This window comes from Scyliorhinus torazame, chromosome 10 (assembly GCF_047496885.1).
Source record: "Scyliorhinus torazame isolate Kashiwa2021f chromosome 10, sScyTor2.1, whole genome shotgun sequence".
Classification (NCBI taxonomy): domain Eukaryota; kingdom Metazoa; phylum Chordata; class Chondrichthyes; order Carcharhiniformes; family Scyliorhinidae; genus Scyliorhinus; species Scyliorhinus torazame.
In genome coordinates, this window is record NC_092716.1 from 224273609 (window position 1) to 224298102 (window position 24494).

The window sequence follows — 24494 nt, forward strand, 5'->3', positions numbered from 1 at the left end:
GATCATTATTCGGACTTGAACCTCGTGGCGGTATCATAAAGATACCTGGTGACTCGCGAGCAAAGGTAATAAAACAGAGAAATTGAACCAAGGAGAAAGTTAGCAACACTACCCCAGCCCATGACCTAAGCTGCCTGACATCTTTCCTTCAGTTATCACTGGCAGACTATTGCCCTGTGTCATCTGCGCAACAACGGAGGTTAGAGGAGCCTTGAATCTCACTACGCCACCACATGGCCCCATACTGCCCGAATGTTTGAAATAAGATATTGCTGAATTTCTCAGCCGTTGTATTTTCTAATAAATTTCAAAATGGACACTTTGAAAATAATGGTGATTTTTAAAACTTTATTCAGCTATGTTAACAGGTTTTATTACAGTAGTAATAAGAATGGATTGAGAACAGTACTTTTACAATTTCACTACAACTTGCTGACAATTTATGCATTTGTCATGTACAATGGTTAAATGTTTGATTTCCAGTGAAAGACGGGCACTCAACATTAATAGTAATGCCAATGAAGACATTTCTATTCAATATTTGTAGAATAAGTACTGCTCCGGTATTTATTTTACAACAATTGTTCTTCCATTACTTTAACAGCAACCTAAATGAAAGTCTCACATTCAAATAATGGCACTATGTTGGACATGTTACTTCTTCTCCACAACAATTAACCCAAGACTATTGCAGCCTTTATTTTAAAGGACTGGCCTTAGGCCATCATGCTGGTACCCTTCATCTCACTCTGCAGGTTACTTGTGGTAAACTGCCAGCTTAGCCGCTCAGCTAAAAAGTTAATGTAACAAGTCAAAACGCTCGCTTAGACCAGAGATCAACAATCATGACGATACCCTCATCATGTTGTTACCTGCACAAAGAGGTTCTCCTCTTTCTCACCCCCTCACCAGCCCTTTCCTTTTCAAATAAATACATAAAAATTCAAAAAGAAGGTTGTATAACAGACTATGGGCAGTACTCTGCTGATAGCAATTCTGTGGTTGACAGTTTGAGCATTTGTGAACTAATAAGATTCCTAAAAGCTTTACAATCAAAATCTCTGCAGATTTACAACAAATTGAATAAACAGTTGACAAGCTTCTCTTCAACAGTTAATAGAAAAATAAAATCCATCCCAAAATATACCAATAGAGATTCAATCACCACTGCATTTAGGGAGGCAACAGGTCTTGTTCTAATTTGCAACAATTAATACTGAAAAATAAGACAAATTGATATTCCTCAAAGAACTTACTACAGGACAACATACAATCCAAAAAATATCCTGATAGGAATATTGTAAGTTAAATATTTATTTAAAAAGTTCACATTCTACTGACTGAGGGTGAAATTCTGCAGGGGTTCACCATTTACGATATTTATTTTTAAAATGAGGGTCTCTTCAAATCTTCTGCCATGTACAAGTGGCGAATTGGAAAACGCTAATGGAAATTCAATCCTGAATGTAATTCTCATTGCAAAGGCTTTCAATTACGCCAGAACAAGAAACTTGAGCAGATCATTTCACGGTCTTCATTCCACAAATATATCTGAAGCTAACCAGCTAAGCTAACTGAAGTAATGCCCCATATCTTGCAGAGAATATCACCAATAATGCTGTTCCATAACTCTTCTCTTGCCCAGTGGTGATACAAACTTAGGCAAGATGTACAAATCTTTCACACAAAAGGTGGGTCTATAATTCACCACATTCAATTTCATCCAGTGTAATCACTTTATAACAAACTATGAAAAGAACTGGCAATTGTCTGTCATTTAATGTTTTACTTCAGGGAAGCTGATATCTACATTCCTGAGAGGTCTAAAATTATAATAGAAAGCTTAAATTTAAAAAAAAAAAAAGAGCAATTTTACTTACTGAAATAGAAAAAAAAACCAAGAATCATTCAACATTTCATAATATTTATACATTCGGCCAGGAACATCTTTTACGGTCTATTGTCCTTCTGGTTATGGCTTCCACCATTCCTGCGTCTTCTCTTTGGCTTTACATGCTCCTTTTCTTTTGTTGGCCAAGTAAATCCATTGATAGTAACCGTGCCACTTTCATTATCAATCTCTTCATAGTCAGAATCTTCTTGGGCTGTTCCTGCCAAGCTCTTGTCAGGATAAATTTCTTTTAGATTTTCATCAAAGCATGCTTCCAAGCTTCTCCCAGCTTGGGCTACCTCTGAATCTGGCTATAAAAAACATTGCACATTAAATGGATAAATTCCAGACTTAACTGTTTTATATACACACAGAAATGCAACATAACCTTCCATCTGTTAATATTCAAAATCTCGTTTATTAGACCTGGAATTGCATAATGTAGTATCAGCAATAAACATGAATGGACTAATTTCAAATTCTGCTATTTAAATTTTATTTTATCCATTAAGTAGGTTATAAGAGGTAGACAAAATGTCATCAATGCTGCGAAATTCTATCCAGGTTGATGGTGTAGGGGAAGTCATGCCTAAATCTTGCTCCTCCGTGCTGAGGGGACTTAGCTAACTGCGGATTGAATTTTGGGCTTTAAGGCTCTTCAGACCTTTTCTCCCGACTTTTCTCGGACTTTAGGGGATAGATCGGTGTAGTGGACGATATTAAGAAGGATTCTCCCTCAGAGTATGGCGAATTGGACTAGAAGTGGCCGTGTGAAAAGACTGAGCCCGGATAGAGTGAAGCAGTTGGAGCTGGGACCACGGCGCAGCATGGCGGAGGGTCAGGACCAGGGAGCGATGGCTCAGCTGTCTAAGGAGCAGCAGATGAAGTTCTTTAAGGACTATTTCACTGAGCTGAAAAAGGAAATGTTGGACCCGATCAAGGCTGCGATCGATCAAGAAGTATTGAATCAGAAAGCCCAAGGGAAAGCGATACAAGAAAGGGAGCTGAAGTTGTCTAGCCAAGAGGACTACCTAACCGTGCTGGAGCATAAGGTGGAGGTGTTGGATGAGCGCCACAAGAAAATGCAGGAGAAGTTGGAGGACCTGGAGAACAGGTCCAGGAGGCAGAACATAAGGATCGTTGGCCGCCCCAAAGGAATTGAGGGGTCGAATGCAGGAGCATATGTGGCGAGAATGCTGGAGACTCTGATGGGGCACGGGGCGTTTTCTTGGCCCCTGGAAGTGGACAAAGCGCATCGAGCCCTCGCAAGGAAGCCTAAGGTGAATGACCCGCCGAGGGCCATGGTGGTACGTTTCCACCGTTTTTCAGACAAAGAACTCATCTTGCGGTGGCCAAGAAGGAGCGGAGCAGCAGATGGGAGAACAGCGAGGTGCGCATCTACCAGGACCTGGGAGTGGAGCTGGCCAAGAGACGTGCTGAGTTTAACCGGGTGTGTTCTTTGAGAAGGTGACCAAACAGGTGGACGAGGGTAAAGCAGTTGATGTGGTGTATATGGATTTCAGTAAAGCGTTTGATAAGGTTCCCCTCAGTAGGCTATTGCACAAAATAGAGGCATGGGATTCAGGGAGATTTAGCAGTTTGGATCAGAAATTGGCTAGCTGGAAGAAGGCAAAGGGTGGTGGTTGATGGGAAATGTTCAGCCTGGAGTCCAGTTACTAGTGGTGTACCACAAGGATCTGTTTTGGGGCCACTGCTGTTTGTCATTTTTATAAATGACCTGGAGGATGGCGTAGAAGGATGGGTGAGTAAATTTGCCGATGACACTAAAGTCGGTGGAGTTGGGGACAGTGCGAAAGGATGTAACACGTTTGAGAGGGACATAGATAAGCTGCAGAGCTGGGCTGAGAGGTTGCAAATGGAGTTTAATGCAGAAAAATGTGAGGTGATTCATTTTGGAAGGAATAACAGGAAGACAGAGTGCTGGGCAAATGGTAAGATTCTTGGTAGTGTGGATGAGCAGAGAGATCTCGGAGTCCATGTACATAGATCCCTGAAAGTTGCCACCCAGGTTGAGAGGGTTGTTAAGAAGGCATACGGTGTGTTAGCTTTTATTGGTAGAGGGATTGAGTTTCGGAGCCATGAGGTCATGTTGCAGCTGTACAAAACTCTGGTGCGGCCGCATTTGGAGTATTGCGTGCAGTCCTGGTCGCAGCATTATAGGAAGGACGTGGAAGCATTGTAAAGGGTGCAGAGGGGATTTACCAGGATGTTGCCTGGTCTGGAGGGAAGATCTTATGAGGGAAGGCTGAGGGACTTGAGGTTATTTTCTTTAATAAGAAGGTTAAGAGGTGACTTAATTGAGGCATACAAGATGATCGGAGGATTAGATAGGGTGGACAGTGAGAGCCTTTTTCCTCGGATGGTGATGTCGAGCACGAGGTGACATAGCTTTAAATTGAGGGGTGATAGATATAGGACAGATGTCAGAGGTAGGTTCTTTACTCAGAGAGTAGCAAGGGCATGGAATGCCCTGCCTGCAACAGTAGTGGACTCGCCAACATTAAGGGCATTTAAATGGTCATTGGATAAAGATACTGATGATAAGGGAATAGTGTAGCTGGGCTTTAGAGTGGTTTCAAAGGTCGGCGCAACATCGAGGGCCGATGGGCCTGTACTGCGCTGTAATGTTCTATGTTCTATGTTCTAAGGCGATTCTCTTCAAGAAGGGGGCAAAATTCGGGATGCTGTATCCAGCACGGGTGTGGGTTACGCATGAAGACCGGCACTTTTACTTTGAGGCACCGGACGATGTATGGTCTTTTATCAAAGAAAAGAAGTTGGAAGCGTCTTAAAGGACACTTAAGTCTTGAAGGAGTTATGTGGCGGCAGTTAGTTATTTTTGTAATTCTTGTATGTGGTTCTGGGTTAAGTATGGGGCTGGGGTGGTGGTTTGAGGGTGCTTTGTTTTTGCAGAGATTTGATGCGGAGGGGGAGGGGAGCCCCAAAGTTGGTACTATTCTGTGAGAGGGTGGGTTTGGTTCCAAGCGATTGTTTTCTGCATTGGTTTATGTTAATTTCTTTTACTTGAGGTTGTTTACTTACTGGGGACTACGATGTTGTTAAATGGTTTTTGCATGCTGGGAGAGGGGTTCGAACAATAGGGAGCCAGACTGTATGACACCAGTGGTGGGGGCTGTCGGGGTCAGCTGACTCTCGGAAGCGAGGTGGGGGGGAGGGGGAGAACATGTGCTAAAATGGTACTTGACCTGGGGGAATAGGTTTCGGGTGCTGCTTCGCTGACAGGGGAGGAACTATTATCGGGGAACAAAAGGGAGGTCGGGGCGGTTGCTGCTGTGCGGGCTCTGGACTGGCAAAAAAAATGTTATGGCTAGTCGGCAGGGGGAGTTGGCAGACCCTGTCCAGGCTGATTACGTGGAATGTGAGGGGTTTGAATGGGTCGGTCAAAAGGGCTCGCATTTTCGCGCATTTAAAGGGGCTGAAGGCAGACATAGCAATGCTTCAGGAGACACATTTAAAGATTATTGATCAGACGAGATTGAGAAAGGGGTGGGTTGGTCAGGTGTTCCACTCTGGGCTGGACCCAAAGACCAGGGGGGTAGCGATATTCATCAGCAAGCGGGTGGCGTTTGAGGCTGGAAGAATTGTGGCAGATAAGGGGGGTAGCCATTATGGTGAGTGGGAAGCTGGAGGGTGTATGGGTGGTGCTTGCGAAGGTATACGCTCCGAACTGTGATGATGTGGAATTTATGAGATGGTTGTAGGCAAGATCCCAGACCTAGAGTCTCATGGCTTGATCATGGGAGACTTTAACACGGTCATTGATCCTGATCTGGACTGGTCGGAATCCAGGACTGGAAGGAGGGGCGAAGGAGTTGAGGGGTTTTATGGAGCAGATGGGGGGGGGGGGTTAGACCGGTGGAGATTCGAACGGCCGAGGGTGAAGGAGTTTTCGGGTTTTTTCTCATGTCCATAAATTTTACTCCCGCATTGATTTTTTTGTTCCAAGCAGGGCGCTAATTCCAAACGTGGCGGGGACTGAATATTCAGTGATTGCAGTCTCTGATCATATCCTGCATTGGGTGGATTTGCGGTTGAGTGAGGAGAGAGGGCAGCGCCTGCTGTGGAGGCTGGATGTGGGGTTGTTAGCGGACAAAGCAGTCTGCGGGCTGGTGAATAAGTCCATTCAGAATTACCTGGATACAAACGATACGGGTGAGGTATCAGCAGCGGTGGTTTGGGAGGCTCTGAAAGCAGTTGTAAGAGGGGAACTAATTTCGATTCGGTCCCATAGAGAAAAGGTGGAACGAGCAGAGAGAGAGAGATTAGTGAAGGAGATACTTCGAGTGGATAGGAGATATGCGGAGGCCCCAGACGCGGGGCTCCTGAGGGAGCGTTGGAAATTACACGCAGAGTTTGAGTTGTCGACCACGGGGAGGGTCAGTGGAGCAGTTGAAGAGGGCAAGGAGGGCAGTCTACGAATATGGGGAAAAGGCGGGGAGGATGTAGGCGCACCAGCTCAGGAAGAGAGAAACGGCCAGGGAGATTGGGGGAGTAAGGAATAGGGAGGGCAACATGGTCTTGGACCCAGGGAGTGTGAACGACGTTTTTAAAGAATCTTATAGCAAATTATATAAGTCGGAACCCCCACCTGATGGAAAAGGGATGAGGCAGTTCCTTGATCAGTTGAGGTTTCCGAGGGTGGAGGAGGACCTGGTCGAGTGGCTGGGGGCCCCGACTGAAGCAGAGGAAATTGTTAAAGGACTGGAGGGCATGCAGACGGGCAAGGTTCCGGGGCCGGACGGTTACCCGGTAGAATTCTATAAGAAGTTCTCAGAGGCGTTGTGCCCACTGCTGATGAGGACCTTTAATGAGGCTAAAGAGAGGGGAATCCTCCCCCCCCAACGATGTTGCATGCCTCAATCTCGCTCATCCTTAAACGAGAAAAGGACCCGGAGCAACGTGGGTCATATAGGTCGATCTCGCTTTTGAACGTAGATGCCAAGGTGCTGACTAAGATTTTGGCCACTAGGATAGAAGACTGTGTCCCGGGGGTGATAAGGGAGGACCAAACAGGATTTGTTAAGTGTATACAGCTCAATGCTAATGTTCGGAGGCTTTTGAATGTAATTATGATGCCCTCAGAAGGAGGAGGCGGGGGTGGTGGTTACGATGGACGTGGAGAAGGCTTTTGATCGGGTGGAGTGGGAGTATCTTTGGGAGATGCTGGGAAGGTTTGGGTTTGGTGAGGGCTTCATGGACTGGGTGCGATTGCTCTACCAGGCAGCGGTAGCGAGTGTGTGCACGAACTGGCTGAGGTCAGGGTACTTTAAGCTACACGTGATAGCGAGGCTAGGAATAGGGAGAGAGTGCAGTTGAACACGTGGCTGCAGGAATGGTGTAGGAGGGAGGGCTTCAGGTATTTGGATAATTGGAGCGCATTCTGGGGAAGGTGGGACCTGTACAAGCAGGACGGGTTGCATCTGAACCAGAGGGGCACCAATATCCTGGGAGGGAGGTTTGCTAGTACTCTTCGGGAGGGTTTAAACTAATTTGGCAGGGGAATGGGAACCGGATTTGTAGTCCAGCAACTAAGGTAGCCGATATTCAGGACGCCAAAGCATGTAATGAGGCAGTGGGGAAGGGAACACTGACAAAGGAGAGTATTTGCAGGCACGGAGATGGGTTGAAGTGTGTATACTTCAACGCAAGAAGCATCAGGAATAAGGTGGGTGAACTTAAGGCATGGATCGGTACTTGGGACTACGATGTGGTGGCCATCACGGAAACTTGGATAGAAGAGGGGCAGAAATGGTTGTTGGAGGTCCCTGGGTATAGATGTTTCAATAAGATTAGGGAGGGTGGTAAAAGAGGTGGGGGGGTAGCATTATTAATTAGAGATAGTATAACAGCTGCAGAAAGGCAGTTCGAGGAGTATCACCCTATTGAGGTAGTATGGGTTGAAGTCAGAAATAGGAAAGGAGCAGTCACCTTGTTAGGAGTTTTCTATAGGCCCCCCAATAGTAGCAGAGATGTGGAGGAACAGATTGGGAAACAGATTTTGGAAAGGTGCAGAAGTCATAGGGTAGTAGTCATGGGCGACTTTAACTTCCCAAATATTGAGTGGAAACTCTTTAGATCAAATAGTTTGGATGGGGTGGTGTTTGTGCAGTGTGTCCAGGAAGCTTTTCTAACACAGTATGTAGATTGTCCAACCAGAGGAGGGGCAATATTAGATTTAGTACTGGGTAATGAACCAGGGCAAGTGATAGATTTGTTAGTGGGGGAGCATTTTGGAGATAGTGACCACAATTCTGTGACTTTCACTTTAGTAATGGAGAGGGATAGGTACGTGCAACAGGGCAAGGTTTACAATTGGGGGAAGGGTAAATACGATGTTGTCAGACAAGAATTGAAGTGCATAAGTTGGGAACATAGGCTGGCAGGGAAGGACACAAGTGAAATGTGGAACTTGTTCAAGGAACAGGTGCTACGTGTCCTTGATATGTATGTCCCTGTCAGGCAGGGAAGAGATGGTCGAGTGAGGGAACCATGGTTGACAAGAGAGGTTGAATGTCTTGTTAAGAGGAAAAAGGAGACATATGTAAGGCTGAGGAAACAAGGTTCAGACAGGGCATTGGAGGGATACAAGATAGCCAGGAGGGAACTGAAGAAAGGGATTAGGAGAGCTAAGAGAGGGCATGAACAATCTTTGGCGGGTAGGATCAAGGAAAACCCCAAGGCCTTTTACACATATGTGAGAAATATGAGAATGACTAGAGCGAGGGTAGGTCCGATCAAGGACAGTAGCGGGAGATTGTGTATTGAGTCTGAAGAGATAGGAGAGGTCTTGAATGAGTACTTTTCTTCTGTATTTACAAATGAGAGGGGCGATATTGTTGGAGAGGACAGTGTGAAACAGATTGGTAAGCTCGAGGAAATACTTGTTAGGAAGGAAGATGTGTTGGGCATTTTGAAAAACTTGAGGATAGACAAGAGCCCCGGGCCTGACGGGATATATCCAAGGATTCTATGGGAAGCAAGAGATGAAATTGCAGAGCCGTTGGCAATTATCTTTTCGTCCTCACTGTCAACAGGGGTGGTACCAGGGGATTGGAGAGTGGCGAATGTCGTGCCCCTGTTCAAAAAAGGAACTAGGGATAACCCTGGGAATTACAGGCCAGTTAGTCTTACTTCGGTGGTAGGCAAAGTAATGGAAAGGGTACTGAAGGATAGGATTTCTGAGCATCTGGAAAGACACTGCTTGATTAGGGATAGTCAGCACGGATTTGTGAGGGGTAGGTCTTGCCTTACAAATCTTATTGAATTCTTTGAGGAGGTGACCAAGCATGTGGATGAAGGTAAAGCAGTGGATGTAGTGTACATGGATTTTAGTAAGGCATTTGATAAAGTTCCCCATGGTAGGCTTCTGCACAAAGTAAGGAGGCATGGGATAGTGGGAAATTTGGCCAGTTGGATAACGAACTGGCTAACCGATAGAAGTCAGAGAGTGGTGGTGGATGGCAAATATTCAGCCTGGATCCCAGTTACCAGTGGTGTACCGCAGGGATCAGTTCTGGGTCCTTTGCTGTTTGTGATTTTCATTAATGACTTGGATGAGGGAGTTGAAGGGTGGGTCAGTAAATTTGCAGACGATACGAAGATTGGTGGAGTTGTGGATAGTAAGGAGGGCTGTTGTCGGCTGCAAAGAGACATAGATAGGATGCAGAGCTGGGCTGAGAAGTGGCAGATGGAGTTTAACCCTGAAAAGTGTGAGGTTGTCCATTTTGGAAGGACAAATATGAATGCGGATTACAGGGTTAACGGTAGAGTTCTTGGCATTGTGGAGGAGCAGAGAGACCTTGGGGTCTATGTTCATACATCTTTGAAAGTTGCCACTCAAGTGGATAGAGCTGTGAAGAAGGCCTATGGTGTGCTCGCGTTCATTAACAGAGGGATTGAATTTAAGAGCCGTGAGGTGATGATGCAGCTGTACAAAACTTTGGTAAGGCCACATTTGGAGTACTGTGTACAGTTCTGGTCGCCTCATTTTAGGAAGGATGTGGAAGCTCTGGAAAAGGTGCAAAGAAGATTTACCAGGATGTTGCCTGGAATGGAGAGTAGGTCTTACGAGGAAAGGTTGAGGGTGCTAGGCCTTTTCTCATTAGAGCGGAGAAGGATGAGGGGCGACTTGATAGAGGTTTATAAGATGATCAGGGGAATAGATAGAATAGACAGTCAGAGACTTTTTCCCCAGGTGGAACACACCATTACAAGGGGACATAAATTTAAGGTGAAAGGTGGAAGATATAGGAGGGATATCAGAGGTAGGTTCTTTACCCAGAGAGTAGTGGGGGCATGGAATGCACTGCCTGTGGAAGTAGTTGAGTCGGAAACATTAGGGACCTTCAAGCAGCTGTTGGATAGGTACATGGATTACGGGAAAATGATATAGTGTAGATTTATTTGTTCTTAAGGGCAGCACGGTAGCATTGTGGATAGCACAATTGCTTCACAGATCCATGGTCCCAGGTTCGATTCCGGCTTGGGTCATTGTCTGTGCGGAGTCTGCACGTCCTCCCCGTGTCTGCGTGGGTTTCCTCCGGGTGCTCCGGTTTCCTCCCACAGTCCAAAGATGTGCGGGTTAGGTGAATTGGCCAATGATAAATTGCCCTTAATGTCCAAATTGCCCTTGGTGTTGGGTGGAGGTGTTGAGTTTGGGTAGGGTGCTCTTTCCAAGAGCTGGTGCAGACTCGGGGGGCCGAATGGCCTCCTTCTGCACTGTAAATTCAATGATAATCTATGATTAATCTAGGACAAAGGTTCGGCACAACATCGTGGGCCGAAGGGCCTGTTCTGTGCTGTATTTTCTATGTTCTATGTTCTATGTACACTGAGGGACGAGGCAGGGGTGGCCCCCTCTCCCCGTTGCTGTTCACTCTGGCTATAGAGTCATTGGCCATGGCGCCGAGAGCATCAAGGAAGTGGCAGGGGCTGGTTCGGTGTGGGGGGTGGAGCACTGGGTTTCGCTGTATGCGAACAATCTGCTCTTGTACATCTCGGACCCGGTGGAGGGGACGGGGGAGGTTATGCAGACTTTGGGGGAATTTAGCAGGTTCTCGGGGTACAAATTGAACATGGGAAAAAGTGACTTGTTCGTGATCCAGGCAAAGGGGCAGGAGAGGCGACTGAAGGAGCTGCTGCTCAGGGTGGTAGAGAGGAGCTTTCGCTACCAGGGAATACAGGTGGTTCGGAAATGGGAGGCATTACACAGGCTGAACCTAACCCGGCTGGTGGAGCAAATGGAGGGGGACTTTAAAAGATGGGATATACTCCCGTCATCGTGGTGGGGAGGGTACAGACCGTGAAAATGACGGTCCTCCCCAGACTTCTGTTTGTCTTCCAGTGCCTCCCCATCTTCATCCCCAAGGACTTTTCCAAGCGGGTAAACAAGATTATTTTGGGCTTTGTATGGGTGAATAAAACCCCGCGGGTGAAGAAAATGTTGTTGGAGCGCAGTCAAGGGGAGGGTGGGTTGGCGCTGCCGAACCTTTGCAACTACTACTGGGCGGCAAATATATCGGTGATTAGGAAGTGGGTAATGGGGGAGGGGTCGGCATGGGAGCGGATGGAGGCGGCGTCATGCAAAGGCACCAGTTTGGGAGCTCTGGTAACGGCACCTCAGCCGTTCTCGCCAGCCCGGTACTCCACTAGCTCGGTGGTGGTGGCGGCATTGAGGATCTGAGGACAATGGAGGAGGTATAAGAAGGTGGAGGGTGCGTCAGTCTGGACCCCGATTCACGCCGGGCAGGATAGATGGCGGGTTCCGAAGTTGGCAGAGAGCAGGAATTGGACGGATGGGAGATCTATTCATAGACGGGAGTTTTCCCAGTCTGAAGGCGCTGGAGGACAAGTTCAAGCTGCTGCCGGGGAATGAATCATAGAATTTACAGTGCAGGAGGCCATTCGGCCCAACGAGTCCGCACCTGCCCTTACAAAGAGCATCCTACCGAAGCCCATGTATTTACCCTATCCCCGTAACCCATCTGAATGGTTTCAGATATTTACAAGTCCTGGACTTTGAGGAAACAGGTGTTGGCTTTCCCGCTGATGCCACCACGGGGGATACAGGACAGAGTAGTCTCTGGTATCTGGGTGGGGCAGGAGAAGGTGTTGGATATCTATCAGGAGTTGTTGGAGGTGGAGGAGACCCCGGTGGAGGAACTGAAGGGCAAGTGGGAGGAGGAGCTAGGTGGAGAGTTAGAGGCGGGTCTGTGGGTGGATGCCCTAAGCAGGGTTAATTCCTCATGTGCCAGGCTCAGTCTAATACAGTTTAAGGTGGTACACCGGGGCACACATGACAGCAATGCGGATGAGCAAGTTTTTTGGGGTAGAAGATAAGATGTGCGAGGTATGCGCGAAGCCCAGCAAACCATGTCCACATGTTTTGGGATTGCCCGAAGCTTGGAGGATTCTGGCAGGGGTTTGCCAAGGCAAAGTCCAAGGTGCTAGGTACGCGGGTGGTGCCGAGTCCAGAGTTAGCGACCTTTGGAGTGTCAGAAGACCCGGGAGTTCAGGGAATGAAAGAGGCCAACATTTTGGCTTTTGCCTCCCTGGTAGCCCGGAGACGGATCCTTTAAATGTGGAGGGACTCGAAGACCCCGAGCGTGGAGACTTGGGTCAGTGACATAGCTGGGTTTCTCAAGCTGGAGAAAATACAGTTTGCTTTGAGAGGGTCAATGCCGGGGTTCTCCCGGAGGTGGCAGCCATTCGTCGACTTTCTCGGGGAAAATTAAAATGTCAACAGAAGCATCATTCTGAAGGGGGGGGGGGCGGGTAGATGCAATATGGTTAAGGGATGTACAGAAGGGGTTGGGTGGGAAATGTCTAGTTTACCATGTTGATGTTATTAGTGTTTTGTTTGTTATTGTTATAAAAATTTTGCAAATGCTTCAATAAAAATATTTTTAAAACAAATAAATAACTGAGAAAGAGAGCTTTAAGAATCATACTCTATGAAAAAAGTTACTGTATAAAATGAGGTAAAATAGACTGCCTGTCTGGAGTAAGATTGCATGACTTTGTGAATATGATGGCCTCATGCTATCAATTATTCATTACTCAGTACTTCCAGGAAACAAACCAATGACTTTCTTTTGACAAGAAATGTTAAAATTGGCAGATGACCAAAGTCATTTTACAATGTTTCATACACAGAACAAAACAGAACAGGTTGCTGTGAACACAGCATCTAAATTGAGAGACCCAGGGTCTACTGCAGTTTTTCACAAAGAGCAGGAAAAACAATCTAAGTCAAGCCATACAGGTGAAGTGACGTCAAGACACAGCTTTAAAATACTACAGATTGTAGAAGGAAGCAAATATTGAGTGTAGGGAATTCCGGGATAGGGCCACAAAAGGTCAGACAACAATAGTATCAGAGAGATGATACGTGAATCTTACTCACATAATTAAATTTTGCACAATTCATAAGCATAAGGTGAATGTCAGAAATAAATTCTTCTGGTGTGTAGTAATGGAGGGGGCTCTTTTTTTGTAGTTTTGCCCTGACTGTAGAAAGATCCATTGGCCTTTTGATAATCTGGTAGTAGTGACGTGCCTAAATAAAAGGAAATGCTCATTAATAAAAGTAGCAAAAATGAGAAATGCAAGAAAATATATTACCAAAAAATATTTAAACATTTAAAATGTGCATAATTTGTTCTCACTTTGTCATTTAACAATTCTAACTTGTCAGAATCAGGATTCATTTTCCGCATCCAGCATCTGTAATATTTTATTTTTATATACATCCAAGCTGTTTATATTCATTTTCTTTAAATCTCAAATGAATACAGTATTGTATCCATGCCGCCTTAAGCAGTCACACTACCAGAAAGTTTACTCAAAACCTCTAATCTTCCAGGAATCACTGTCCTTTCCCATGCTGCTACTTAAAAGCCATGATGTGGAGATGCCGGCGTTGGACTGGGGTGAGCACAGTACGAAGTCTTACAACACCAGGTTAAAGTCCAACAGGTTTGTTTCAATGTCACTAGCTTTCGGAGCGCTGCTCCTTCCTCAGGTGAATGAAGAGGTCTGTTTCTGGAACAGACCTCTTCATTCACCTGAGGAAGGAGCAGCGCTCCGAAAGCTAGTGACATTAAAACAAACCTGTTGGACTTTAACCTGGTGTTGTAAGACTTCGTACTGTGCTACTTAAAAGGTTTAATTGCCTTGTTCTACTTTAACTTGAATAGGTTTGCCTCAGCCTTGGCTCAATGACGGCACTCTTACCTCTGAGTCAGAGGTTGAGAGTTCAAGCCCCACTTAAGATTTAAGACCTGAGCACAATCTAGTTTGACATTTCAGACCAACAGTGAAGGAGTGTCATCTTCTGGATAAGAAGTTAAACTGCAGCTGCCATTTGCTCTTTCAATTGGATGTAAAATATCTCATGACAATATTTTAAGTAGAAGATTGTGTGTACCGGCTAACATTTGATGCTCAACAAACATTAAAATGGATTATCTGATCACCTATTTCATTATATGTTGCCAAGCAAAAATTGCCACTGAAGTTCCTTATGTTACAACCTCATCATTCAGCTTGAAGTTCCAACAACTTAGTATACTAATTAGTAACAAAGCAGTTTGAACTGGTCATTTAACCCACAACTGCAAAATTCCAATTGATTCCGGGTCAGTGCCGTATGTACAGTTGACTTGTTACACACATAAACGCAAGTACAATGAAACACACAAATCCTCTGCTATATTTTCAACTGCGAAACTGGCCTAATATTTAGGCCACTGGAAGCAATAGGTGGCAAGCTAATGACAGGGACTGCATTGGGTCAAGACCACCAACTTCTCAAGGGCAACTAGAGATGGGCAATGAATGGTGGCTTAGCTAATGAAGCCCACATCCTGTGAATGAATAAAAAAAAGGTTTAATTAGTTGTGCACGAGCTTAATCCAGGCAGTTATCTGCAGCCATATTGGTGATCGCCCTCAATGCAGGAAGTCAGTTGATTATATTTTGTAGAATTATAGAACCAGTCAATACATCATGCAAATTATTAACAATATCATGAAACCCACAACAAACACTGCACACACTCTTCTACATGAAATGTAACAGCAACTGACAACAAGCTATGCTTACCAGTGGACTGACGGGCTCGTGGAATGGCAGGCTTAGCGGATGGCAGTGAAGGTGCAAAGCCAGCTTCTCACATTTCTGCAGGCAACACAGTTTGCCATTAATAAAGCTTTTTGATTTAACATGTACATATATTTATACATTACTAGTCTCCATTTTATTTGGAAAATTCAGGCAAGATATTAAATATACTATGTATTAAAGAGCAAGGTAGTTGAAGGGTTAGTATGCTTCAGATTAAGAGTACTGCCCCTACTTTTACATTCTGTTTAAGAACATATCAGTTAACATATTTATCCATAATATTTCACCCTAAACAGGAATATTGAAAGCACATCTCATTCACTTTAGAGCAAGTTATTAGAAATGCACTAAATTGGAGAACATTATAAATAACTAACAAAAATTACATTTCCAAGTGTATCCGATCATTTTAAGGATCTTCGCATCAAATTAGTTACATTGACAGGCAAATGAAAATACACCTCAAAATGCATCATTTTCAAATACTGCTTCATTATGTACTGAATTGAAGTGCTGTTACTCACCCTTTGATCACTAATGGAGAGACCTTGTAATGTTCGTATGCCCCGGTTTTCATTGATATGCCGTGTATTTTCACAATCATATTCCACTTCTGGCATCACTACATCCCGACACAATGTACACAACCACTCACCCCTGCAAATCGACATTTTGAATACACACGTGAATAATTGGATTGAAATTTTTAAAGAGAAGTCTCATCATTAGTGAACTTTTAAAGATCAGTTATAATGGATTTCTACAATGGCCCAGCATAAGATAGAATTGGTTAGACGATCCTGTATGGTCTGAGGTTCAATTTGTCACCTTATGTAAAGCAGCAACAGTGGTGCTTCTGGGCTAGAGAGGTTAGGTATCAAGTTTGTTAGGTATTCAACAGTGTGTGCGTGAAAGTGTGGTGGTGGGGTGATGATAGGTGCATAGACTGGGTTCGACTCGAATGCCTTAATGGATGAATAACATGCCAACATTCACTGTCTAGCCTCACATAGAAGTAAACCATTTGAATGAGATGCTGAAGGAAGCTGGTATCCACTGCAATTCTATACCAACACAAATTCAATTCAAGAGAGAAAACTAGAAAGGAAAAACGATCAATTGTAATCCATTATAATTAACATTAACAAGTAGGTCCTGGTGTTACTTCTTAAACTCTTTGCAAAAACGTATTTATAAATTAATATACCTGTGAACATTTTTTTAAATTAAGCTAAGCAGCGTCTTAAAATCCTCTTCAATAAAATAAGATGCTCTCAGGTGTATTGGCGGGGGAACTTGTTTCTCTGGTTTCTATGTATTTGCAGCTTTTGTCAGTGGGCCAATTTTCTGATCTGTAATTCTAGCAGAATCACTAATGCATTCTTTTAAAATGTTTTCACAACTTTTACGGAAGAGTAAAGATAGGGGAAAGTTCCTCTATTTTTATGATGACACTATTAACCACCAGGAGAAATCTTCTCATCTAAAAGTCCTCTGATTACATTTGCGTTATAGCCTCAGGGGAAAGAAAACCTGTCTATACACCCCACAGTACTGAGTAAAACCTATATGTTCTCTTTGTGCCATCGACTTCTGCATATTATCATTTTTTATTACGTCGAGAGTTGGGAAGACCCGTTAGATTGTGAAATTTCAGCAGAAGCTTCCAACACAAGGGAACTTATTGACCTCATTTAAAACTTTCAATAACAGAATGAAGTTTTTCCATGTGTTTTCTGGCGCTGAGGCACTACAGCTGCTCTACAGAAGAAATGTTCCCCCACTTAAAAAATAAAGCTCGAATGTAAACTGAAAAGATACAAAACATCTGCAAGAACAGATCTAACTGCACTGATCTGAAGATATGAATTAAGGTACACAACACTGCAATGTCATCTTGGTTACACTGATCATTTAACGTTTGAAAAGAATCTAATCTTTAAATTAATCACAGTACTTTGTTCTTGTTGTACACTGTTTTGTACTGGTAAACTACAGCATGACATTATGAAAAAGATAGGCACCATTCAAAAAATAATTGTAATAAATTGTATCACGTATATCATTTTATCTCTTTTGTCTCCCAGCATAGACACCATTGAATTAAACAATTTTACAGCATAAAGGGAAGGCGGTGGAGTAGTGGTATTGCTATTGGATCAGGAAAGCAAGAATGATATTTCATTCAATACTTGCTGTCAAGAATAGCAATTTCAACATTGACTCCAGGATGCCACGTTGCCAGGGTTAAGGATATCAAGGTGCAGCTCTAAAACATTGACAGGAAGGATGAATAGCAAGAGGTCACAGTGGACATTGGTACCAATGACACAGATAGGAAGAGGAGAAGGTCCTGCAGGCAGAATTTCAGAAGCTAGGTAAGAGATTAAATAGATGGATTTCAAAAGGTAGTAATTTCTGGATTACTTCCACAGCTTCAAGATAGTGAGTACAGAAATAGGAAGACGGAGCAGATGAATGGGTGGCTGGAGAGAAAGTGCAGGAGAGAAGACATAGATTCCTTTGGCATTGGGATTGATTTTAGGAGAGACACATTGGATAGGCTATATCTCAAACGCATCAGGGGCCAATCTGAGGGCCAAGTTATGAGGGGACAGAAGTTCAACTTGTGGGTCAGGAGGTTTACTATGGGATTTGAGGAAAATTCCCAGAGGGTGGTGATGGTCTGGAATGCACTGCCTAGGAGGGCACATCATAACATTTAAGACGGAGTACTTGGAAGTGGATGGTAAAATAGGACTGAGTCAGCACGGCTTTGTCAAAGGGAGGTCATGTCTGACAAATCTGTTAAGAGTTCTTTGAGGCGGTAACAATAACGTTAGACAAAGGAGAACAAGTGGATGTGATGTATTTAGATTTCCAGAAGGCCTTTGACAAGGTGCAGCATAGGAGATTGTTAAATACGTTAAAAGCGCATGGTGTTAAGGGTAAGATCCTGGTATGGATAGAGGATTGGCTGACTGGCAGAAGGCAGAGTGTGGGGATAAAGGAGTCTTTTTCAGAGTGGCAGCTGGGGACTAGTGGTGTGCCTCAGGGGTCTGTGCTGGGACCACAACTTTTCACAATATACATTAATGATCTGGAAGATGGAACTGAAGGTACTGTTGCTAAGTTTGCAGATGATACAAAGATCTGTAGAGGGACAGGTAAGTATTGAGGAAGCTAGGAGGCTGCAGAAGGATTTGGACAAGCTAGGAGAGTGGGCAATGAAGTGGCAAATGAAATACAATGTGGAAAAGTGTGAGGTTATGCACTTTGGAAGGAGGAATTTAGGCATAGACTATTTTCTAAATGAGGAAATGCTAAGGAGATCAGAAGCACAAAGGGACTTGGGAGTCCTTGTTCACAATTCTCTTACGTTAACGTGAAGGTTGAGTCGGCAGTTATGGGATGGGAAACACTAACCCTGGAAGACATATTCGAATGTGTATATTCCAAGTCTAAACACAAAATTAACTACAGCCCTTTCCGTCCAACACTGACACTCCTGAGCACTCTAGAATGCATGTTATCATAGTACCAAGCAGTTTTATCAAATGGTTAGGTATATGTCCTCCTGTGCATTTTGATCGTTGCCCAAAATAATTGTAAAATCTTCATCTCAACCCCACAATAAAATGTGTGTCAGAAAATAACAGATTAAAACGATGGCAGTAACTAAAATCTAGATTTACATTGGGAAGCTGAGCAGAGATGGTACATGGCAGCCAAGATGGAAAACCTTTGGACATCGATCACAACACAAGAGCTCGCCGCCATTCAAACAGACTGCACAGTAATCCTCGTTGTCATCAGTAGCAACCGCTGCAATTGGGCTTGTCTGAGCAGAAGTTCCTCCAACAGATTTTTCAGAGGGTTTATTATCCGAAGGAGATGGGGATGCTGCAACATCGGAATGAAGGTCAGAAGTAACTGTTGTGTCATCCAGCTCTTGGGGGGGAGGAGGGTTCGAGTTTGGTGGTGTGAGTGTGCTGTCCAGTGTTATGTTCTTTAAAAGGAAAAGTAATAAAATTAATATTAATCATGAATTAAGGAAAGGGAGTTACAATAACATTCCATAATTTCTATTGTGATGTAAAATAAAACACACAATGTAGACAATGGTCATTATGTTTCTTATTAAACAGTTTCATGAGTTAAATCAAGTTGTCACATTAAATATTAACTTAGTTTGCCTTCCACGAGATTGAAGAAATGCAACAAATGATGAAATGCAAGAGGTCACAAATGCCAGGCTCAGATCACAATGGGTTACAATTGTCACACCCGATTTATGCTACTGTTCAAGTGGATCTGGTGAGGCACAAGTCCCCAAGAAGTGGTCTGATCATCTTACCATTATGAGAGCAACCCGAACCATCTATAGCATGCCCAAACTTAAAAGTGACTTTTCCCTCCCTTGTGCAATAACTGTAGCATCCCCCAAAGCAAGCGCTCCATTCATTAATCATTAGATTCATAGGGCGCTTTTGTCCCAAAACAGTTAATTTGTGGCGGATTTTTCAGAGAGTTTCCCCCCCCGGCTGTGCCGGTGAGTTCCCCATCGCTATTCAATGACACTTAAGTAACTTTTTTGGACTCTTGAGGAGTTTCTCGTCGGTTTAGCCCACACTTAGCACTGGGGAGCTGAACTCAGAGACTGAGCCACCATTTTGAAAGGATGCCCGACCTCTAAGTGAACTTGTGGGTCCTCCACATCTCCGCCCATGGGCAATGTCACCCCCAACACACATGGGCACTACTCCACCACCCCCAAGTGAGGTTACCCCGCTATGGAGTCCCTGGGGCCTCCCCTCTTCAGGCCCCTCAATCCCCCTTACAGCAACCCCTCACTTATGGACACCCACCTGTTGTTAGACGTATTAGATGCTGAGGTATGAAGAATCAAAATTCTGTTCCTTTTTCACCAACACACTTTTATTTCTTCCAACAGACTCGGCACAAAACTCTAATTACACATCACCAGCCACAAAGGCCACCTGAAGCCCCTTTACATATCAGTGTCAATCATTGGATACTTAACATAAATGAGACAACTAATTGCAATGTCTCTTAATGCATTACTTAACTCTTAACCCATTACTTAACAACTATCAACCCCCCCCCAACCTCCCAGAGGCCCCTACTTACCTGCACTGTGCAGCACTCATCCCATCCTTCAACCACTCCCCCCACCCTCCTTTCATTAGCATGGCCCCCTTTGGCCCTGACCCTTGGCAGTGCCACCTTGGCACCCAGGCACTCTTGCACTGGCACCCTAGGCAATGCTCCAGCCAGCTTGGCAGTGCCAAATGCCAGCTGGGCATTGCCAAGCTGCCCACCTTCCAGGGGGACGGCCAGGAGGCCTCCCTGCAATGACCCTGATCATCCAGAGGTCTCCAATGGCCCAGGAGACCCCCCCTCAGGTGCCGTTCGGCCTGGTCCACGTTTGTGTGGACCAGCTTCAGCCTCCCTGGGGAGGCCGGTATATCCCGGGTGGGAAGGTCTTAAGTAGGTTTAAGACCGACATCCGGGAGCACCATTTGGTCCTGCCCCTTTTGGGTAGAGTTCTGACTACGGGATTCACTTGGGTGAATCCTCGAGGCGCGGAGGCTGCCGGGATGCCAGCGAGAGGGCTCTCCCGTGATTCTCCGGCCGTGTTGTGCTCTCGCTCGAGCGCAAAGTGGCCAAAGAATCACACCCACAGTGACAACTGGCAAGACCCAAGTGCATTCATCTGCCAAAGTAGGAAATAATAAAACTGAAATAGAACATAGATCATAGAAAATACAGCACAGAACAGGCCCTTCGGCCCACGATGTTGTGCCGAACCTTTGTCCTAGATTAATCATAGATTATCACTGAATTTACAGTGCAGAAGGAGGCCATTCGTGAAATGATATGGTAAATGGAGTAGTTGATACAAGTTCAATTTTCTCACCACAGAAGTGAAACTCATGTGTTTTTTAATTGGAGGGGGTGGAGGGTGTATCTGTAGAGACGTAATTAATGCCTGACAAACTTATTGAAACTGAAGAGTTTATTTTTTGCAAGGCGGTGTCAATTGATTTTTATTTTCCTCCTCAGCTTTGGTTCAGTTGGTTGCCCTCTGGCCTCAGAGTGAGAAGTTTGTGGGTTCAATCCCAGTCCAGGACTTGAGCCCAACAATTTAGGCTAATACCCCAGTGCAATACTAAGGAGCACTGCCATAGGCGCCATCTTTCAGATGAGATGAGGCCCTGTCTGCTCCTTTGAGGTGGACAAAGGGCGCAATCTTCCGGCCATGCTGCGCCGGAAAAGCATCTCGTTGCGGTGCAGCATGGCCAGTGAAAGCTGGGAGACCTTGCTCCTGGGATCCACCCGGTTCGCTACGTCTTGCGAGATTCAAATCTGCATACTAGAGCGAGGCAATAAGTCTTACTCTAATGTGCAGATTTCCAAGGTACCTGAGGCTTTGGGATTCAATCCCTCCGCCTCGGAGACCTCTGGCGAGCGCCGTTCAGCACTGGTCCACACAATCCAAGAGGATTGGAGGCTCCCAGACGCATGCCTTTTGAGCAGAGTGGTGCCCTGGCACTGGTGGTGCCAGCTGGGTACCCTGGCTGTGCCAGCCTGGCACCCTGGTAGTGCAACCTGGTTGTCATCTTGGCATGACCAAGGAGCCCAGTTGGCACTGCCAAGTTGGCATTTTTTTTGCACGTGCGCGTGATTGGGCCGGGGTTGCTCACCGTGGGCGTTAGAGGGTGCGGGGGGGGGCCGGGGGACCATCCCATGGTGCGCTCGAGCTGGGGGGGGTGAGGGTGATTTTATTTGTGAGCCTCGTTACAACAGGCAGTTCCGGCGAGCAGAGCTCCCCGTTGTAAAGAATGGGGCTATGTGTGGCCTCGGCCGCGCGTTCCCCGATTAGGCCCCTTAGTCAACACGAGTAGAGTTTAACAGCCACATGTTTCTCAGCACTCGAGTGCTGGGGAAAACACGGTTAAACACGCACGCTAGGGGACTTTGTTTCCTTTTGGGAAGATTGCGTCCTGTTTTGAAGAAGAGCAGAGAAGCTTTCCCTGGTTTGCTAACCAATATTTATTTCTCAATCGACATCACAAGAACAGATTCTCTGGTCATTCTCACACTATTGCATATGAGAGCTTGTTGTGTGCAAATTGGTGGCACATAACCTACATTACAACAGTGATCACACTTCAAAAAGTACTTCCTTGGCTAAAGTGCTTTGGAGCACCCAGGGATCATGAAGGACATGATCTAAATACAATTCTATTTATTTAAATCAAAATATTTTTCTGCTCACCCTCGTTGCAGTATGTTTGGTCTCACTGTTGTTGCAAAGGAGCTTGCTTTCATTTTCATCAACATCTGTCTGCAGTTTGAAGACAGGGAGCTGGCCGGTTGACGGTGCACAGATCGGCAATCGCTCTAACCGCACATAAGGAACTTTCACCCCATCTATCGGAGTCCTGTAATCATCAGTTTGAATCAGACAAATAATAACCACAACACACAACCACCTGTTTATACCATATACGAGGCTCCAGCTATTTTGTGCCCTGGCCTCTGTTGCATGCAGCCAGTGAGCTCTAAGGCAGTTCATCATTTGGGAAAGAGAGGGTGGATAAGTAAATTGTAGGAGCGGTGGCGGTCAATGGGCTCTCGGCCCACAAAAATATAATGTTCAAAATGTATTTGAAAGATGATCGGTTAGACCATTCAATCACAAATGGCAATCCTTTGCCAATTTCTACCTGAGAATTGCTAGTGGAATCCTACGTATGTAACAGAACATGAATAGCAACCCACCTGGAACAGGTAGGTACCACAGGTAACATAGAACATAGAACAGTACAGCACAGAACAGGCCCTTTGGCCCTCGATGTCGTACCGAGCATTGTCCGAAACCAAGATCAAGCTATCCCACTCCCCGTCATTCTGGTGTGCTCCATGTGCCTATCCAATAACCGCTTGAAAGTTCCTAAAGTGTCCAGCTCCACTATCACAGCAGGCAGTCCATTCCACACCCTAACCACTCTCTGAGTAAAGAACCTACCTCGGATATCCCTCTTATATCTCCCACCCTGAATCTTCTAGTTATGCCCCTTGTTAACAGCTACATCCACCCGAGGAAATAGTCTCTAAACGTCCACTCTATCTATCCCCCTCATCATCTTATAAACCTCTATTAAGTCGCCTCTCATCCTCCTCCGCTCCAAAGAGAAAAGCCCTAGCTCCCTCAACCTTTCCTCATAAGACCTATCCTGCAAACCAGGCAGCATCCTGGTAAATCTCTTTTGCACCCTTTCCAATGCTTCCACATCCTTCTTATAATGAGGTGACCAGAACTGCACACAATACTCCAAATGTGGTCTCACCAGGGTCATGTGTAGTTGCAGCATAACCCCGCGGCTCTTAAACTCAAGCCCCCTGTCAATAAACGCTAACACACTACAAGCCTTCTTCACGGCTCTATCCACTTGAGTGCCAACCTTCAGAGATATGTGTACATGAACCCCAAGATCTCGCTGTTCCTCCACATTCCTCAGAACCCTGCCGTTGACCCTGTAATCCACATTCAAATTTTTTCTACCAAAATGCATCACCTCGCACTTATCAGGGTTAAACTCCATCTGCCATTTTTCGGCCCAGCTCTGCATCCAATCAATGTCCCTTTGCAGTCTACAACAGCCCTCCACCTCATCCACTACTCCACCAATCTTGGTGTCATCAGCAAATTTACTGACCCACTCTTCAGCCCCCCCTCCAAGTCATTGATAAAAATCACAAACAGCAGAGGACCCAGCACTGATACCTGTGGTACACCGCTGGTAACTGGTCTCCAGTCTGAAAATTTTCCATCCACCACCACCCTCTGTCTTCTACGTGATCGCCAGTTATCCAATTGGCCAAATTTCCCTCTATCCCACACCTCCTTACTTTCTTCATGAGCTGACCATGGGGAACCTTATCAAATGCCTTACTAAAATCCATGTATACAACATCAACTGCTCTACCTTCATCTACACTTAGTTACCTCCTCAAAGAATTCAATCAAATTTGTGAGGCAAGACTTACCCTTCACGAATCAGTGTTGACTATCCCGGATTAAGCTGTATCTTTCCAAATGGTCATAAATCCTATCCTTCAGGACCTTTTCTATTAACTTACCGACCACCGAAGTAAGACTAACTGGCCTATAATTACCAGGGTCATTCCTATTCCCTTTCTTGAACAGAGGAACAACATTCGCCACTCTCCAGTCCTCTGGCACTATCCCCGTGGACAGTGAGGACCCGAAGATCAAAGCCAAAGGCTCTGCAATCTCATCCCTTGCCTCCCAAAGAATCCTTGGATATATCCCATCTGGCCCAGGGGACTTGTCGACCCTCAGGTTTTTCAAAATTGCTAATACATCCTTCCTCAGAACATCTAC

The 24494-nt window shown here is 45.1% G+C and overlaps 1 protein-coding gene across 2 annotated transcripts in view; it reads right to left on the reverse strand.

Annotated features, from left to right (window-relative positions):
* Nucleotides 1–334: 334 nt before the first annotated feature.
* trim66 (tripartite motif containing 66) overlaps nucleotides 335–24494 on the reverse strand; it is a 509536-nt gene continuing 485376 nt past the window's right edge. For both annotated transcript variants that reach the window (XM_072466467.1, XM_072466466.1), the window contains 6 exons: nucleotides 22362–22527; nucleotides 18754–19067; nucleotides 15583–15715; nucleotides 15038–15112; nucleotides 13338–13490; nucleotides 335–2202 (listed from right to left, as the gene is read on the reverse strand). In XM_072466467.1, coding sequence (XP_072322568.1) covers nucleotides 1951–2202; nucleotides 13338–13490; nucleotides 15038–15112; nucleotides 15583–15715; nucleotides 18754–19067; nucleotides 22362–22527 — 1093 coding nt within the window. In that variant the 3' untranslated portion in view covers nucleotides 335–1950. The remainder of the gene's footprint in view (nucleotides 2203–13337; nucleotides 13491–15037; nucleotides 15113–15582; nucleotides 15716–18753; nucleotides 19068–22361; nucleotides 22528–24494) is intronic.